The sequence below is a fragment of the Equus caballus genome, chromosome 5 (assembly GCF_041296265.1).
Source record: "Equus caballus isolate H_3958 breed thoroughbred chromosome 5, TB-T2T, whole genome shotgun sequence".
Lineage (NCBI taxonomy): Eukaryota > Metazoa > Chordata > Mammalia > Perissodactyla > Equidae > Equus > Equus caballus.
The window spans coordinates 63,881,107-63,901,468 of NC_091688.1; the positions used below are offsets into that span (position 1 = coordinate 63,881,107).

The 20,362-nt window shown below is 42.5% G+C and overlaps 1 protein-coding gene and 1 non-coding gene across 2 annotated transcripts; one reads left to right on the forward strand and one right to left on the reverse strand.

Annotated features, from left to right (window-relative positions):
* The first annotated feature begins 3,129 nt into the window (after nt 1-3,129).
* Nucleotides 3,130-14,848, forward strand: GNAT2 (G protein subunit alpha transducin 2). The gene is made up of 8 exons (XM_001495016.6): nt 3,130-4,797; nt 6,793-6,835; nt 7,131-7,272; nt 7,992-8,149; nt 10,064-10,192; nt 10,443-10,572; nt 12,243-12,396; nt 13,186-14,848. Exons 1-8 carry the CDS (start codon nt 4,680-4,682, stop codon nt 13,374-13,376), a joined length of 1,065 nt encoding a protein of 354 aa, XP_001495066.1. The 5' UTR covers nt 3,130-4,679; the 3' UTR covers nt 13,377-14,848.
* Nucleotides 14,849-17,173: 2,325 nt separating this feature from the next.
* MIR197 (microRNA mir-197) lies at nt 17,174-17,248 on the reverse strand. The gene has a single exon (NR_032841.1). It is a non-coding gene; the product is annotated as a microRNA mir-197 (primary transcript).
* Nucleotides 17,249-20,362: the final 3,114 nt, after the last annotated feature.

The following is a 20,362-nucleotide window of genomic DNA, read 5'->3' on the forward strand; positions in this document are numbered from 1 at the left end:
GGGTCTTAACCCCAGACTACATTGGTCTTGGAGCCCTTCAGAATTTTGAGGCCGTTGGGCTCTCAACAATGAATGATAAAATAAATCTCAAAATTAAAAAACATGTACCAGGTAACCATGTAGAATATCACCTATATTCTGATAAAATGCAAATTTTGACATAGTTTTAAGGGGTAGTATCTTGCATTGGGCCAGGTCTCTTTAGGATTCCCCCTCAATCCAGACCTACCTAGCCAGCCCATAGGTGGCAATCCTGCCCTCCACCCTACCCAGGCAAACCAGTTCACTAGTCCCTTCATACTCCTGCCAAGTCCCATAGTCCCATCTGCAACACACCCTTCACCCTGTAACCCTCTGCTATTTGCAGGCCCTTTGGTATGCTGTCCCTGCTAGGAAGTCTGGCCCAGTTACAGCCAAGCATCAATCTCCTCACCTACACACCAGCAAGAATCTCAGCGGGGCTTCATTGTCTCTGCAGAACAGAGTCTGGGAAATGAAGGAGTGAGTCATTCCCTATGGCTTTTTTCATGTTAAGGGCTTAATGTCGTCTTTGAGCCTCTGGGATCTTCCCTAGCTCTAAACATAGCTTCCTCCCCTCCTAGCCTACTAGCCAGATGGTTCCTTAGACGGCCCTCCCTGAACCCCAGGCCCCCACTGATGATGCACTCAAGTCTCTGAAGAACTGCTTCTCTTCGCTTCAGGCCTGCAGCTTGCTTGAGATGTCAGCCTCTAGGCCAGACGACTTTCTGCAGATAGCACTTGAGGGAGAACACACCCACAGCCTCCAAAAGATCCTTGCTCAGCTTGTCCCAGCAGCCAGCCCCCTGTACCCCCAGTCACCTAGCATCGTTTATAGCACCGTGCAGCTGTATCCATCTGTACTTATTTATAAGTCTTCAATGGGTTTTAGCTAAATCCTTTATGATTCAAGATCTTTTGCTGGCCAGTCCCAATTTTTCTTTCCTGTCCTCATCTCCCAGCCTTCTCCTCCATGCACACCTTTCACTGTAGTCCCAGCCTTCTGTGAGCACACTGTCCTCATGCCTCCAAGCCGTTTCTCATGCTCTTTCCTCTCCCCAAAATGCCTATCCTCCATTTCTCTTGTTGTTCTGCTTCTCTGATGAAAGTCTGTTCATTTTACAATTGCTCCCTCCTCTCTTCTACTATAGTTTATCAGTCTGACAGTTAGATGTGTGTATAATTGTCTTTCCTAGCAGGGCTGGAGGCTAGGTTTTATTTTATTTACTTTTTTTTGGAAGATTAGCCCTGAGCTAACATCTGTGCCCATCTTCCTCTATTTTATATGTGGGATGCCTGCCACAGCGTGGCTTCATAAGCAGTGCATAGGTCCATGGCAAACCCCGGGCCCCTGAAGCTGAGCATGAACTTAACCCCTAGGCTACTGGGCCGGCCCCAAGGCTAGGTTTTAAACAGCTCTGAATTCTCCAGCACTAGCACAGTGTTCTTGAATTAAACTGTTTCTTTGTGAATTTATCCCACCTCTTCCTTTGGCCTGGAAGGTCCTGAAGGTAGTTCCTCATTCTTCATGTCCCCCTCACTCCAGCTGCAATAAGGCTTTACCCACAATCCCTACCACTGGGTGTAAGACAGATCCTGAGATATCTCCTTAACTCAGGAAACAGGACCAAATTCATTGGGAAATGGTGATTTTTTTTTCACTCAATATGACTTGGTTATAAGGGCTGTGAACTAGGACACCTGTGCTCTAGCTGATTCTGATACTAACTTGTTTATTAATATGAGGATTGCCTTTCTGTTCATTCACCTCTAAAATGGGAATAGCGCCTATATGCTTTATCTACTACACCAGGACACTGAAGTCAAATGTGATAATAAGTAGAACAGTTACAGGAAAGGCACAAGAGTTGACAACAGGAGGCAGGAGGTCGCTGGCATCAGAATGGTCCATGCATAGCGGTGGGTCTGAGCAATCAGAGACCAGGCAAGGGCCAGGAGTTCCCTTACTCAGCTTAGTAGTGGGAATGGGGAGCCCAGCAAGCTAGGAAACAAGCAGATGCAGCACAGAAGCTTGCGGAGGTGGCAGCTGAAAAAGGAAGCAGCACAAACGTTTTCCCCACGTGTGAAACAAGTGAGTGGTTCCTCTGACAATGCAAGTGCTGCCGTTAGGGAGCTCAGGCACTTGCCTATCTTTTTTGCCCAAGTGTCCTCTCACTGGCTACTTCTGTGGGGGTAGTGAAAGGAAAGATCACCTGGTTTGTCTAACTAAGCTATCTGATCTTGAACAAGTCGCTTAACCCTCAAGTCTCAGTTATCTGGTCTGTAAACTGGGGACAAGAGTACTTACCTTGAAGTTAGCGTGAGAATTAACTGATATGAGCCACATCAACTGACTAGCACAGTTCCTGGCAGTCCCTTGCTCTGAATGGTGCAGGCTTCAGCACAGCTCTGGCCTAGTGTAACTTACCAATATTGTGTGTAGGCTAGGGCAGGGCTGGTGAGGTATAATTATTGAAACCTTATAGCTAAGATTTCAAGACAGTCACAATTTCAAAGATACTCTCCTATTTTCCCTTAAGTCAATAGGCACTTGCCACTTTTTCACTGGGAAAACATGATCACCATGGAAGGCCCCTTGTTGGCTGCCCATTTCTCCATCAACCCTGAGACTCTGGGCTCCAGGCCCCAGGCTTCTCAGCCAGATACCCAGATATGCAACTGAAAGGTGGTGGGAAGGAGGAAGATGATCAGCAACGGCTCAGGGTACCTGGTAGGTGGGAGACGTAGGTTTTACCTCCCACTTTCTCAGTCCAGCTGGCCACTGCTGCACACTTCCACTCTAAAAGGAAAGAGCAAGTTAAATCCTTTGAGCTCAGTGGTTCTCTACCTTGCCTGCACATTAGAATCACCTGGGGAAATTTAAAACTCTTCCTGCCTAGACTGCAGTAGGCCAATTAAATCAATATTTTTTAAAAGCTCTCTAGGTAAATTCCAATGTACACCAGAAGTTGAGAACCACTGTTCTAGATCAGGGTTTTTCAAACTTGCCAGATGATGATAATCACATATATTAATTTAAAATACAGTGTCTCAGGCTCTGGAATTAGCACTATTACCATAACTTACTGATTTGAAAACACATTCTTTTAAAAACATATATATTTTAACATCTTTGAAATCAGAGTGATCGTCCCATCAGTGGCATCTAAGACTTGATGTAATACAGAAGCAAGCATCCCAGATGATTCTTACGATTAGACAAGTGTGAGGAAAAACAGTTCCCTAGTACTCCCCAGGGCAGTGCTTCCCAATGTTTAATGACCTTAGAGTTACCTGCAGTCCTGTTAAAATGCAGGTTCTATATCAGAAGGTCCAGGTTAAGGCTCGAGATTCTGTATTTCTAACAAGCTCCCAGGTGATCCGTGCTGGGCCTTGCACCACATTTTGGGTAGCAAAGTTCTAAAGCATCCCCTTCTGAGGAGGCTCCACCAGAGACCCATTTAACTAAATTGAAATAACTGGCATAGAGAAATACGAGCATGTCTGTAAGGCAGTTGCTAGACTGCACTCTCATTTCTCCCCAGGAGGGCAGTGGGATGAGGGCCAGAGGGAGGGCTGCCCTAACCTTTTAGAAGCCAGAGACCAGAGGCCAGTTTCCCAAGGAAGCAGTCTGTTACCTGAGACAGCACAACTCCTACACTAAATTCCAGCAAACTTCACTCACCAAGTGAAATTGGGCCTCAGGTGGCTTTAGTGGGTCGAGGGGAAGCAGCCCCCTTCTCTCACATACCCTTCTTTCTTCCCTCATCCATTCACTAAACCTTGAGGATCTACTAATAAACCACAAGGTCTGAGTTATTAGAAGATGAATCAAATTCAAGATCAGAATCAGATTCCAGGGGGAGGAATTCAGTCTGGGGGAAACCCATTTGTAAAACAAAGTACAGTATGAAGTGACAATGCTAATAACAGAAGGATGCACAGAGATGAGCCAACATAAAGGAACAATGCTAGTAGCTTCCTGGTGCAGTGGCCACTGGAGGAACTGAAGGAAAGATTACTAATCTTCCCAAGAAAGGGCACCACCCCCAAAAAATTGCTTGCCAGGAGCAGCCTGCTAAGATACAGTGTGTTTGATGCCTTGAAGCCCTTGAATCTAAGATTCTATAATCTGGAATTTCAGCGTGGGGAGATCTTCCTACATTTGTGCCTCTAATCTCTAGCTCTAAATTGCAAGTGAATTCAAGGAAGGAAGAGACTTTTAAGGGATCGCCCCTCAAAAGGATGAGGCAGAGATTATCTTATTCCAGAGAGCTCCAGTACCCTCATCCTATCCTCCTGTATGAGAATCCCTAGTTACACAGATCATTCCCCTAGTTACAGAAACACTTGAGTCTTTACCCTTTGTCATACTGAGCTCTTAATTGGCTTGACCCATCACATTGCTAGATATAAAGGTTACAATCCCTAGACTAAGTAGGTCTCCAGCTGGGGTAGGGAGTCACAGCCAAGACAAGCAGGGTACAAGAACCTAGCGTGCTCCCTCACCCAGCCTCCTATAGACTAGCTTTTTAGGAGGACTAAGAAACTGATACTCAATCCCAATTTACTTTTTCCTTATCTTCCATCTCACAGATAGGAAAACCTACAGAAGAATCTTAAGGGCTGGAAGAAGCAGCTGAGAAGGAGACGGCAGAAAGATGGGGAGTGGAGCCAGTGCTGAGGACAAAGAACTGGCCAAGAGGTCCAAGGAGCTAGAAAAGAAGCTGCAGGAGGATGCTGACAAGGAAGCCAAGACCGTCAAGCTGCTATTGCTGGGTGAGCGAGATGAGACAGAGAAGGAGAGGGTACTGCTCCTTCCTGCTTATCCTGGATGGTAGGTGGGTTCTAGCCTACCCCATGGGGAAGGGGGAATGGCAGGTGACTTTTCCTCTCCCCATCTAGTCTCAGGCTAAAGGACCAGGAGCTCTAGGGCAGAGCACAGCCACCTCATCGAGATGCAGAATGCCAAAGCTACTCTGGAATTGTTCTGCTCTTCCTTAACCAGGAATAGTGCAAAGGCCAGGATGGACCCACCCATCTCCAGATCTAGCCAAATCTAACATCTCACAGCTTGCACATACTGTGAATGCTGAGCTTGCAGACATTTACCTAATCTGCAGTCGGAGAACTCTGAGTCAAGGACTCAGAAGAGGACAGTGAACTCAGAAGTCCTACCATATAATCAGTGCCATGTAGTCCCAGGAATAGGTCGATTGGTTCTTCCCAAGTATACTGGTTCCTTCTCCTTGCTTTCAGGAAAAATTTTAGATGTAGGAAGCCCTGAGGGGGTTGGAATGGAGTCTTTATCTACAAAAGTCCTTTCCTAGCTTTCTATTCAGCAGTTGCCTCTAAAGCCCTGCCAGATGGGAGGTTCATCAACTTGATGCGCTCCTAAGCAGATCACAGGTCTGTGCTGAAAACAGAAAAGCACCTCAGTCAGGCAGGCAGAGAAATTGATTATGGCTGTAAATAGAACCAAGACAATAAAGAGTTTGGGACACCTGGCTTAGGAAAAAACCCAAAAGTAGTACAGAGGTGGGCTAGCTGGAGCAGGTGGGGTCTGTGTAGCAGATGACTGGCTGGCTGGGCCGTTTCCAAGCCCATGTGGAGCCTGGGAACTGGAGCTCCAGGCTAAGGCACCTCCTTTTCCCCAGCTGATCTGTGGCTTGGCCCAAAGGACACACTAAAGGAACACACTTCTGTAAGCCAGACCTAGACTCCAAGAAGCCCAGGAGGCTGTTACAGAAGGGGAAAGGGAGAGGGCAAAGCCACAGAGAGATCTTTTAAGCCTAAGCAGCTTTCTTCTACATTCAGGATAAGCAGCTTAGAGGGAGCAAGCATAGGCTAAGTGGGACGGCGTTAAGGCATCAGGGGTAGTACAGACTGGGGGAGAGGGTTGAAGGGTATGTGGGTTTTTGAGGGCGGGAGAGCAGAGTGTGCATGAGGATATCAGAACATTCTAGTCAATATAGGAAACAGCAAGATGGTGAAAAAACAGTGTTTTCAGTGAAGTAATCCAGCTCTCCCCAGTCCTGCCCCAAGATCACTCTCCTGAGTAAAAGTGGGCAGAGAGGAAAAATATGTCAAAGAAATTCCCCTGAATCTATCAGTGGTTCCCAAAGAGGTTTTGCACGTGTGTGTGCATGCGAATACGCATGCACACACACGCACAGACACAGCACATTTAGAAATGTCTGGAGGGGCCGGCGCAGTGATGCAGTGGTTAAGTTCGCAGTTCCGCTTCTCAGCAGCCCGGGGTTCGCGGGTTCGGATCCCAGGTACGGACATGACACAGCTTGGCAAAAAGCCATGCTGTGGTAGGTGTCCTACGTATAAAATAGAGGAAGATGGGCATGGATGTTAGCTCAGGGCCAGTCTTCTTCAGCAAAAAGAGGAAGATTGGCAGTAGTTAGCTCAGGGTTAATCTTCCTAAAAAAAAAAAAAAGAAAGAAATGTCTGGAGACATTTTTGGTTGTCACAACCAGAAGAGTAGAGTGCTATTGACACCCTATAATGCATAGGACAGCCCCCCACAAAAAAGAATCATCCAACCCAAAATGTCAACAGTGCAGAGGCTGAGAAACTCTGCTCTAAATTCAGATTGAATAGCCGGAGCTCAAGGTTGGCAGAAACTAAGGACAGCAATCACCCTACGTGTTCTCCCTTAACAAGGTTCCCAAGAAAGCAGTGGCTTGGTCTTCTCACAGGCCATCTACTGGAGGGTTGGGGAGAACTGGTGGAAATCTGAAGCATAAGCATTTCTCCCTGCAGGTGCTGGGGAGTCAGGAAAGAGCACTATCGTCAAACAGATGAAGTGAGTAGGAACAAAACCCCAAAGGACTGAGGTAGGGTGAAGAGGTCAGTAGAGCAAGTGGAGGCACGGAGAATGAAGGGCTCGTTAGCCTTAAGGAACCCAGATATAAAGGCTATAAAGGACCTGATTCCCAATGCCCTTCATCTGCATGCCCCTTGCCCCTCACTCTCCACTTTGGAACAACAGCAGGAATAGAGAGACCAAGTTCTTATGACCCTTTAAATCCTCCCAAATTCCCAATCCCTTAGATCTGGTTACCCAGGTCCAACTAAGGGCCGGATGTCTACTCCTGCAGGATCATTCATCAAGATGGCTATTCGCCAGAAGAATGCCTGGAGTACAAGGCCATCATCTATGGGAATGTGCTGCAGTCTATCCTGGCTATCATCCGGGCCATGTCCACACTGGGCATTGACTATGCTGAACCAAGCTGTGCGGTATGTGGTTAACTGTATGTGGTTAACGGTGGAAGGAAAGGCTAATGAGAAGAAACAGACCAGAGGCCAACAAGCTATGAGGAAACATGGGTTAGAAAAAGTTTTGTGTAACCAAAATCCCACCTACTGAGCTTCAACTCTTCTTAATTCAGTTCTCGAGAAGTATGCAATTCCTACTTTTATAATAAATGTTTACAGAAATCTGCTCTCAGCTTCCTCTGCCTTTTTGTCTTATTTTACCATTTCAATTGCTCCCATTGGGCTCCTTGCCCTGGCCATGGAACTTTCATAAGCTAAATCCCTAGTTCCAGTACTGGCCTTTTCCTAGATTTGAATCATTGAAAGAACAAAGGTGATGGGTTCCTGTCTAGTCTATGGTCAGTCTGGTCTTTAAACTTCTAATCTCCCTGCAGCAGAGGACCCAATTTTGAGGCAGTAAACTTTTGGACTAAGGAAGGAAGATGGAAACACCACAAAGGAAGTGCCTGGGACCTCTGCTATCTGCTAGGCATCACAGGACTGTATATATTGCCACCCTTACATCACAGAAGCACACTCAGAAATTCATCAGTATGTTTCCTTAGACAGACCCTTCACTGGACAGTCTCCACCTTAGGCTTTGGGAGCAATGCAAAAAGCTTGCCTTTCAGTAGTGTTCCCAGAAGCTCCTGGAAAGTCATTACTCCTGTGTAGTTCTCAGCCAGGTTTCTTCCTTACAGGATGATGGGCGACAGCTCAACAACCTGGCTGACTCCATTGAGGAGGGCACCATGCCTCCTGAGCTGGTGGAGGTCATCAGGAAGTTGTGGAAGGATGGTGGGGTGCAAGCCTGCTTCGACAGAGCTGCAGAGTACCAGCTCAATGACTCGGCATCTTAGTAAGACTGACTGGCAAAGGGGTGGGATGAGGCATAAGCAACCTTCTAAGAGAAATCACATCCAGCCTAAAATTTCAGGCACTGAAAGCTGGAGACCCAATGACTGAATTCAGCCTGTAGAGCTGTTTTGTTAGGCTTGCGCAGTGTTTTACTATGCTTTGAATTTAACGCCTTTACATAGGGACATTTGCCACAGTTCCCACCACTCCATCGCTTTACACTGGCTCACCACAGCCTGCAAAGCTGAAGACCCAAAATTCAAGAGAGGTGCTCTGTTTAGCAGCCCTCAGCCCCTGTCCTCTTAATTATGTCACACACATAGCCTCTCCTTTCAGAACCATGAACACTGAGAGCCCTGCAGTTCTGCCACACACTCTCCCATGAGGCTTGTGATTCATGATGGCCCTTCAGGGCTGCATTTTCTCCTGGTAACCCAGACACTACTTAGACCACTAACCAGAAATGAAAGTCTCCTTCACACAGCATCTTATGTCAGGGTGGAAGGCACAGGACACAGAAACTGCTAGGGCAAACCAAAGGAAGTTGGTCAGGGGTTAGAGAGAACCAACATTGCAAAGCTGATTCCAAAAAGATAAGATACACAGAGTTTATCAGTCCTATCTCAAACAGCATGGTATCACAAACGGGCATGAACTTTGGAGTCAAACAGACCTGGGTTTAACCCCTGTTCTGTCACCTAATCTTGTAATAAGGTTATCATTTACTATCCCGGGAGCACACACTCACTCACTAAGGCCCAAGCACTGCTGGGTGCATTACGTACACCATCGCATTTAATCTGCACAATAAGCTTTCAAGGTAGGTAGTCACTTTTTATTAGTCCCATTTATAAATGAAAAACTGAGGTTCAGAGAAGTTAATTAATTCACCCAAAGTCACATAGATAAATGGCAGAGGCTAGATGTGAATCCAGGTCTATTTGACCACAAAGTTGAATGTTTTTTACAATATATCACAAATGCCTCTTGACCCTGGGCAAGTTATTTAACTCTTCTGAATTTTCCTTCATCTTTAAAATGGGATATGAAACCTGAAGGCTTATGAGGTTGTATGAGAATTTAAATGTGAAAATGCCTGGCATACAGGAGGCACTTGTGTTAATTTTTCTTCCCTCTCAGTCATCTCACTTCACATCTGCCTTCCTTTTTTTTTTTTCACTTTTTTATGGTAACTGTCAAACATATACAAAAGTAGAATAATAGAATGAATCACCTGGCTTCAACTATTATCAACTCATGGCCACTCTTGTTTCATTTTACCTCCATTCCCTACTGGATTCTTTTGAAGTAAATCCCAGATATCATATCATTTTGTCCTAAAAGTTTCATTATGTATCTCTAAAATATGACTTTAAAAAAAAGAAATCACAACATAACATAATCATCACACCTAAATATTTACTAATTCCTTAAAGTCATCAAATATCCACGTCAGTGTTCATCAACTTTCCCCAATTACCTCAGATGTTTTTCCACCTTGACTCAGGAATATAAACAAGGTCCATGCATTGTACTGATTAATGTCTCATATGTCTCTAAAGTCTCTTTTAATCTACTCCTGCTTCTTGTTGGAAATTCTGGCACCCATTTAAATCACCAAATCATACTCAAGGGTTTAGAAAACCTGTAGTCAGGTTAAACACAAGGAAAAGTTATCTGACTTGACTTAAAAGGGGCAGAACCCCTGCCTAAAATGGGCTAGTCCCTCAGCCCATCCCACAGTTCCTTTTGTAAGGACATAAGAAGGTTTGAAGGAAAGAATTCCAGATTTAACAATATGCATTCTAGTCCTGGTTCTACCACCAAGTTAGCTGTATGATTTTGGGGTAAGAACATTGACTTTTCTTGGCCTTGGCTGTGGGAAATTTGTCATCAATGGCAATTATTTTTCTAGCTACCTGAACCAATTAGACCGAATTACAGCCCCTGACTACCTCCCTAATGAGCAAGATGTGCTACGATCCAGAGTCAAAACCACAGGCATCATTGAGACCAAGTTTTCTGTCAAAGACTTGAACTTCAGGTGAGTACATAGATCCCTTGGGGGCACCACAGATACACACATGGTTGCCTGGGGGCAGCTCAGATACTAAAAGAGGGCATGGGGATGCTTCTTGGCCCCCACTAAAGCTCAATCTGAATTACTGTTGTACTTCTCCCCTTTTCCTCCCCACTTCCCATCTTACTGCTAACTGGCCCAAAATGGGTAAACACTAAGTGCACGTGGGTCATAAGCCAGGCATACCTATGAGAACAGCTCTTTCTTTCCTCAGGATGTTTGATGTGGGAGGGCAGAGATCAGAGAGAAAGAAGTGGATCCACTGCTTTGAGGGGGTCACTTGCATCATTTTCTGTGCAGCCCTCAGTGCCTATGATATGGTGCTGGTGGAAGATGACGAAGTGGTGAGTGGCCTTTGCACCAAGCAGCTTTGATAGACAGTTCCCCCATGACCCTTCCTCTAGGCTTTGTCTCACTCCAGTGCCTCAACTTGGGTGTTTTCAGCTAACACAGACAGTCTAGCAGTCCTCTAGCAGATCAGTCTCAGGCAAATAATTCTAGAAAAACCTCTTCTGCAGCTTCTAGGTTTAGCACTTTAAAGCTCCAGATTTACTGAGAGTGAGCTTAGTATCACTTGGATATCACAAAGCTCATAAAAGGAACTGAGTATTAAAATGACAAGGGATCATCAACTCAGCAAAGGAGTTATACTGAGTACTCTCCCAGGCTGCCTATGGAAGTAAAGGATAGGAGATGAAAATGATAAAGCAGAAAAAGCATATGATGTGTATCTTTATGCAACACGGTAGAGGGGTTGAACTATTAACCTAACTTGGAAGCCTAAATATGTACTGAGTGTCAAAAGAACTATGGAGAGAGACTAGTAAACCAGGTTTCTCACATGCCATTTAAATTGGCAGCTGGAGGACTACCTGAGGGTGACTCTCTTGAGCTTGTAGTTTTACAAGACAGGAGTTCTGTGGGACAAGTGTCAGCCCAGCCAGTTACCTTCTGAGTTTGAGAAAGAGGATGTCAAAGGGATGGAAAATGCTAATTTCACAGAAGCAACTGCTCCATAAATGGAGACCCAGAGCTTACTGATAGAAGATGAAGCTCCTATCCTCCTGTCCCTTGCTCCAGTTCTTCTCCCTTCTCCTTAGTAATTCAAGTTCACATTAGAGTAACTCTAAGTATCTTCTAGCCAAAATGTCTCACAGGGACATTCATTTTCTAAGATCTCTTATATCTTTAACCCTGAAGTCTACAAGGTCTTAAAGGGTTTTCCAGGAGTATTAGCAATGAGAAAAGGCTACAAATTAGATTTGTTTTCTTTCTTTATTAGATGAAAAAATTGAGCCCTAGTCAGCTAATAGCATACTTTGAGACCCTAAAAGGCCTGCTCCCTAAAAACAGGCTGCTCTGGGGCACTGGGCAACCTCTGGACCCTGCAGTTATATAGCACCTCTTCTCACTCGCTCCAAGTGGCAATCAGAGAAGGAAATATAGCAGAAGTGCTTGTGATGTGGCATTGGGAAATTCTCTAGCCCTCGCCATGGGGCCAAAGAATCCCTATTACATTCCTGCCAAAACTGAGATCTGGGAGTCTGTAACAGAAGCCTATCAAATCATCCTGGAGATGCAAATGGGCACATGCTTTCTTGGGCCCAGTTTCAACCCTGTATCAGCGGCACTTACAGATGTCAAAGTCCTTAGTTCTGCCCTGGCTGCCAAAGATATGCATAACATTTACTGTACAACTATATGCCAGCCACTATCAAGGACACTATACATACATGATCTCATTTAACTTTCATAATAGCCCTGTGAGATAGGGAAACTGAGACTCAGAAAAGCTCAATAACTTCCCCCAAGTCACACAGCTATCACAGAAAGAGGATTAGAAGGAAGCCAGATCTCCTTGGCTCTACTCTACTGCACTAAAGAGAGAGAAGCTGTTCCCTGTCTTTCCTTTTACATTTGGAGTACTAGCCTCTCCACAGGGAATAAAAACAGGAAGTAGACAGATACCCCATAAGCCCAATCTGCTATCTCTGATGGTGTTTCTTCTTACTAGAATCGTATGCATGAATCCTTGCACCTGTTCAACAGCATATGCAACCACAAGTTCTTTGCAGCTACTTCCATTGTCCTCTTTCTCAACAAGAAGGACCTCTTTGAGGAAAAAATCAAGAAAGTCCATCTCAGCATTTGCTTTCCAGAATATGACGGTAAGTGTCCAGGGCTGGAAACAATGGTAATGCTTTCTTGGTAATGACTGGTGATTGCCCTATTTCCTATACAAGGAGACATACAGGAACTTGGCTTTAAGGAGTACTAAGTGTAACTCCTTTGCTTTCCTGAGTTGATGATCCCCTATCCCTTCGATACTCAGTTCCTCTTATGAGCTTTGTGATGTCCAAGTGATTCTTGGATGTCTGATCTGAGAAACCTGGGCATTCAGTTATAGGTTTAAATGCAGATATCTCTGGAATAGAACAGACGCTACATGCAGGAGAGCCACTGACTGTTCTAATGATACCTACTAGAAACCAAGGGCGGGGACATAGAGACATCTTTCTCCTCAATTTCTTTTTTCTTTTTTTTTTTTTAAAGATTTTATTTTTCCTTTTTCTCCCCAAAGACCCCCAGTATATAGTTGTGTATTTTTAGTTGTGGGTCCTTCCAGTTGTGGCATGTGGGACGCCACCCCAGCATGGCTTGATGAGCGGTGCCATGTCTGCGCCCAGGATCTGAACCGGAGAAACCCTGGGCTGCCAAAGCAGAGCGCGCAAACTTAACCACTCGGCCACAGGGCCGGCCCCTCGCCTCAATTTCTTTGCTCAACTCAAGTGAGAAGCACTGGAGTGCAATAGAGGTGAGGACTTTCCCTCCAAAAATAGGCCCCCAAAGGCAGCTAACACAATACTTTGAGTATCAAGTCAGTCACCTAAAGAGTAAGTGAGCAACTAAGAAGGGTTCATTTATCTCACTTCTTCACTATTTTTCCGGAAAACTAGGGAACAACTCTTATGAGGATGCAGGGAACTATATCAAGAGTCAGTTCCTTGACCTCAACATGAGAAAAGATGTCAAAGAAATCTACAGCCACATGACCTGTGCTACAGACACGCAGAACGTCAAATTTGTATTTGACGCAGTTACAGATATTATCATCAAAGAAAACCTCAAGGACTGTGGACTCTTCTAATCCTCACCATTCCTCAAGTATACATTCTATACACAGGCTTGGAATCTGGGTAATTTCAAGCAGAAAATTATAGGTCAATATACCACGACATGAAGAACGAATTCATTCTCCCTTGGAGATGGAGTATGCATGATTGCCACTGTGGCTCATACGTTCTTTTCAAAATGGGATAGTTAGTGCAGTTTAACGAGCACTGGCCAGGGGTCAGAAGACCCAGGTTCCAGTACTGGTTCTGCTACTTACTATAATAATGTCAATATTTCATTTCTCTGAGCCTTGAGTCCCTCATCTATAAAATGAAGGTAACTTCCCTACTACTTCACAGTTATTCTGATGATCACAAACATAACTAAAGGGAAGGCATGTAAAAGCTGTGTGGTTAGAGTCACAGAAAGAAATCCTATATAAAAGCTGCCATTTATGAAATTCAACACCATGCTTTTAGATGAACTATCCCAAGCAAAACAGTTAATTTTCCCTACAGTCTGCAAAAAACAATTAAAAACAAAACCTCAATAAACCTACCACCCCTTTTTATTAACAGACCTCTATGTGCCTTAGCTCAGAGACCTGGATCACCAGATAGAATATGTGATTTGTTAGTTTCTAAGGCACAAATCCAAAAATGATCATCTTTATTAAGCACAGATTATCACTCTCTTCCCCAAGCTACCAAAAAGACTGAGTTTCCTTTATCTCTGTAAGTATCTGTTTCTCAGCTCTACGAGACACTTTCTGAATAAGCTTGAGGACATCAACACACTCTCGCTGGGAGCATTAATGATTTTATTGCTACCACTTCTCTATCACAGAATCTAGAATAAGTGAGCAATCCTAAAATTCTCATTTCAACTGCTACACATTTCAGGAGAACAAAAAGGCAGCTGATCTTGCTTTAGTCACTGAAAATCTTTGCAGTTGGGTCCATGTGATGCCTGTCTGAAAACAACATCTCCCCAAACAGGCCAACAAGTAAATTATTCCTTTGGACTCCTTTGAGTGGAAATGAAGCTTGCATTTATCTTGACAGGAGGTGGTGAAGTCAAGAACAGCTTTAGCATTTACAACTACTAGTGAGGAAAGCTCTTGGCATCCAAGATTTAGTATATAAAAGAAAGTGTCAATTAAAATGAAAATCTGCTCCTTGCCAGAAACACACATTCACACTTAGGCTGCTACTAGCAATATTGATACTACAGAGCCATATGAGCTTGAAATACACTGAAGAATAAATTTGCAGCTGTTAAAATTGGATTCATTTAATAGTCTTTCTGACTCCCTGAAAAGAAACCGACTTGGGAAAATTACCAGAGAAATAAGGGAAACTACTCTGCTTACTGCCGATTAAAAGACAAGCCAAAGAAAAAACCTGGGCAAGACTTCTTGCATCCAAGAGCTCTTCAGGGACTATTCTAAACGGCATGCTCCAACCATCACTAACCTGTTTGCTTTAATTAAATATACAGTGGTTCTGAGTCTTTTTTCGTATTATAGATCCCTCTGGCAGTTTGATGAAACCTATGGACCTCTTCTCAGGTTATTTAAAAATGCATAAAGTAAAATTCAGAGAATTACAAAGGAAAGCAACATACTAAATACACTTCTATCTTTGAAGCTCTGAAGTCCCAGGTTAAGAATCTTCGCTACAGCTATGATCTTGTCTATTAAGGCCTCAAATTTATCCCATTTATCCCATATTCAAACAGAGCAGCCCCACCTCCCCCCAGCCATACCAGACTGTTTGCTTCTTTTATTAACTTTTCCTTGATCTTTGCCTCTAGGCAGGAATTGGCAGTGGGCCAAAAGATAAAAGGCTAGCCCAGAATCCTTGGTTAGTGATGTTCATACAGAACCTGCCCTATGGTACTAGTGTGAAAACAGAGCCAGTGGGACAGGTCTTCTGGTGTAACAATCTCTAGCAGAATAAAACAGGGTTGTATTTTAGTTCTTTTCTTTTTCTCTGGTAGACAGTCCAACTTTTAACTGATTTATAAACAAATTCACACAAAGTACCTTGTATGAACATTCTGCAAAATGTTTATTTTGGAGGCTGGATAGGGAAATAGCAAAGCTTAAAGTAATGTGATCTACAGCTGCTTTACTGAGGTTAGGATCTGGTTATTCACCTTAAAATGTTTCAAGCTAAAACTCTTCTGGCGAGTCAACATAGAATAAAACTCTGGAGCCTCTGTCATCCATTCACCTGTACCTTAGAACAAAGTCAAATAATCTTCCGAAACTCTTAGCCAACACTGGGCTCTCCTCTGAGTAAAGGTAAAAGGACTTTACCTCAAATGGTCAGGATAAGCTTCCCCAAAAGACATTAATCCTTACCCCAGCTTAACTGTCTGTCAGGCCCAAGATGGTTCTCAAAGCCTACACCATTAGGGGTAGAGACAAAGCGTGCTACTTTTACACAACTGGCATATTTTTATCCCATGGACATTGTGATTGTGTGCATCAAAAGTTCTCTTTGCATAAAATAGCTGCTAGAAAGCTTAAAACCAAAATTAAGCCACACATTCATTCTGCTTTGTCTTCTGTTGCTTCACTTCAAATTTATACTATACTGCTGAATTTTATAAGTCATCAAAAATCCTTTTTTGTAACAAGGTAGGTCAGAAACAAATATTCAACCCTATTTTCATGAACTGCAATCTTAATTCTTAGAATGATAAAGCTGGAAGAAACTTAAAAATATTCCATGCCCATCACTAGCAATTTATAGATTAGACTAGGCCCAGGGAGGTGGAGAGTCTTCATCAAAATCATACTGCTAGGAAGTAGCAGAACCAGAACTCCAAAACAGGTCTTCCGAAACCAAGCCAGTGGTCTTTCTATGTGCACCATGCTACCAACAGCCCACCATACACTATAAAGCCAAAGTCAATTTTCTCATTCTCCTAAGCTCCTCTTACTCCCAACCAAAGTCTTGGTTATTTTTTAATTGCGCCATCTCTAAATCACAGATATTTAATAATATCATTTCCAGACGGAATACAAATCAGTTTCAAATGGAATGTGAAATTAGCATAAAATAAAAATATAAATAGCTTTAAGTTTGTTGTTGAAGCTATACTTTCCTGTTCATATCCTTAGAGGGCAAAAACCAAAAGGTACTTCCCTTGCATTGCATGATTAGACACTGATGACAGTAAGCCAAATGTAAATTAGGTTCCATTTCAGGTAAATCTGATGACAGTTGCTTTTCTATCTTTTTTAACAAAAATACAACATGACTGACACAAAAGGACAAATACTATATGATTCCACTTTTATGAGGTATCTAAAGTAGTCAAATTTATAAAGACAGAAAAGTAGAATGATGGCTACCAGGGGCTGGGAGGAGAAGGGAATGGGGAGTTATTGTTTATTAGGTACAGAGTTTCAGTTTGGGAAAATGAAAAAAATTCTGGAGATGGACGGTGGTGATAGTTGTACAACAATGTGAACATACTTAATATCCCTGAACTATATGCTTAAAAATATTAAAAATGGTAAATTTTATGTTATGTATATTTTATCACAATAAAAAATGGAAAAAATACAATATAATTGGAAATGTGCCTTTATGTTTCTGTGGATAAAAAGGATGGATAAAAGAAGTACAAAAATTCAGTCTTAAAAGCAATATAAAATAAGACATGTTTACTTGTAACAGTTCCCACTCTAATAAAAAAGTCACTTACATGTACCCCAAACAGTCCACATCAGGGTAGCCCCATCCCCAAGGTGAGAAATGACAGCATTCAAAACCCACTCTCTACTTGGAGATGTGCCGTAGACCAAAGTGTGCCGGCCATGCTGGGTGGAGAAGGTGGTGAAGGGTGAAGAGCTCTTACCTCCCACTGCCCTCTCTACCCGGCACAGCCCCCGGAGCACAGATTCCAGCAGGACTTCAGTGTTGGGCCAGGGACTGCAAGTGTGCCAGAGCCTCTGGTGATCCTGCTAGGTAAAAGTGTGAAGACATTTCTGTGAGGTCAGACAGACATACTGCAGATTGCAGAAGGGAATTGTTCTGTCTTTCAGCATGAAAAAGTAAGCACTAGTACGAAGAGAAAACTGAATTTAAATGCAAAATAAAGCAAAGGCCTTTTCACCCTGCTTCACAAATTTTAGAGTAAATTTATAGTTGAACTTCATTTCAGGTCTCCAAAATGAATATGGGAAAAGTGATACTAAGAAAAGACAACCAGCTACATTGAATACATTTTTTGGTATGGCCTTAGATTACTTTTTTTGCAGTGCAGTATCACCTTGAGGATCATAAAGAATATTTACAAAGCACTTTTAAATATGTTATTTCTATTTGGTCAGAACTGTAGAACATCATAGCCAGAAGGAATAATTTAGTCCTCTTTAAGTAACAGATGAAGGATGAAAGGCTGAAGATTTCATGGCTAGGTGGAAGCAGGGAAAAGACCGGAACCCAGCGTGCCAAACAACTCAACCTCCTAAGATTCTGCAAGGTCTCAGGACATTTATCCTACATGAGCAAGGATGAACAGTAGGAAAGAACAGGTAATTTCTTGTGATTTGTTATGTCTACTGGGATTCTCTCTCTTGCATATAAACAAGGCTCTTGGCAAAAATGTCTGGATAACCCCAAGGAATATGAGGGGGGTAATAGAGGATAGGAGAAAGGTAAGATAGGTTGTATAGAATTTAATATTCCAGCTGTCAAAGATCTTACAGCTTAGTAAATGCTAATACATTGAGACAGTGTATCCCAGCAGTGTATTTACTAAATATCTGATTTTTTTCTGCTGGCTTGTTGGTTCCCACTAGATTTCAGGAAGAGAAAGCATTAGCACTGGGCATACAAAGACTTTTATATTTGACTCCTCAATCATTCCCCTTACCTACCTCTTCCACAGCCTCTCAAAAAGACTTTCATTCTATAGTTTAGTGCCAGCTAGCTTTGCTCTTTATGCACCAACTGTAAATGAACATTCATGTCATTACATACAGTTACCTCTGTCATAGGATTTTATCTTTACTTTGGTGTGTGTTATCTTTCAATTTTCACTGTATAAATAAATGTGGTGAAATAAATGAAATAAACATTTGGAAACTCCAAGTGTCTTGCTTTATCTTAATTTTGTATAAAAACTAAATTATCTAAAATGTAGGAATGTTCTCTGACCAAAGAGTCCCAATAGTAATTTTTTTGGTAAAAGGCACTTTAAGTCAGGTACAAAAGGTGCTTCTTACTTATTGGCAAAAAAATAACTCAGAAGTTGTTCACTAGTGATTTTTGACGTTATCTGTCAACTATCTGTGTTGATCTTTACTTTAAGGGTCCTATTTAGTTGGCCCCAAATGTTGGCCCAGGTTAGCTGCACCAGAACCACCTGAGAAATTTACTTAAAAATACATATTCCCAGGACCTGTCACAGACATCTTAATTTAGTAGCATTTAGCCAGGGAATCTGTATATGTGAACCTTGCACCTCAGCTATCTACTGCTGTATAACATTCCCTATCTCTTATTCCTGAGAAGACTTGAGGCAGGCCAGGTCTAGGCCTGACACAGTATCAGAAAAAAGCTGTCCTGCCCTGATTTGTTCTGAAGTGTGCTCTCCTCAGCAGAAGTCAGTCAAAAAAGGTTATGAGAACACTGGAGGGGTGGGGATGTTTAAAACCTAAACAAAGGTAAAGGAACAAAGATCTCAACCATCCTTGAAGTTAGTTCTCTGGTCCTTCACTTAAATCTTTCTTTTATTTCCTGATAGTTGATGGCAAGATCCACTTTCAATTTTGGGCCTCTAAGCAACCTGGTTTTCTCTTGTGCTTGGATGGCCATAAAACTATATGGAGAGCTGTGGTTGGTCCAGGTCGGATCTCTGATTTGTACTATCAAGCCTGAAGTAGAACACAAAATCACCTGGCAGTATTGTGAAACTGAGACAATGTTGTTCTTAAAGTCAGTATCACAGATGCAAGATTTCATAAGTAATGAGTGAAGGGAATGAGTGCTGTTTTAGGTTTGCATAATTGAGGACTGTGATTTTTTTGAACATCTGAAAAGGAAAAAAATCAATCAAAGGTAGGTTTTCAACTGGAATGAGAGACTACCTTATATGTAACCATCAGTACAGCAAGGAGCTCTACAACAGGAAACTCCAGAACTATGCTAAGCAAATGGATAAATAGCTGAAGTAACTAGTCAAGCCTGGCAAGCAATGTCCAAAGAAAGTCACAGCTACAAATCAGAGAAGAGTGGTCACGATGTAAGAATATAAAGTGGGCAAATGAATTAGAAGAACCAGCAGTTATTTTTAAACACTCCAAAGAGTGCATACAATAAAACACAAATAGAATACATAAGAGAATAAAAAATAAACAAGGCAAGAAAACAGTTTTTTAGAATTTGGTCCATCTATTCTTAGAATGCAGCACCTTGTGAAAAATAACAATCCATTAGTGAAAATAATAATAAAATGACACACAAAACTAGAGATTTAGAATTCAAACTGTCCAAGATGAAAATGTCATCTCAAGATCCACTTAAGAATAACTGTAAACGTTCTTGGAATTTTCATGCCAGGAGGTGAAATCTGTTCAGAGCTGAATTTATAAGCTTAGGGAAGATAGGCCATTAAGGAGCAGAATACTTCCTCTTTACATAGAGCCTAACGGATGGCAATTCTATACCCCAAGGTTTTAATCAGGTGGAGAAGATGTGACTGTCAACAAAATAAAGCTATTGTTGCAGTCCTTCCTGGTAGGGTCTATTTACTGTTCTTTATTCATAAAAGTTTAATTTCCTTAGATGTGCTGATTTGCTGGATACTCCAAAGCCTGGCCATCCAAATTCTGAAACACGATAGATCACAAATCTCCAGCATCCTCCACAAAAAAGACACAAGGCAACTTATAGTTTCTTTGATTACAACTATCAATCCTTTTTCTCCAGGCTAATAGATTTGATGTTTCATCCCCACATTCTGGCTCTGCTATAAGAAAAGGTCTTTTATTTGAAA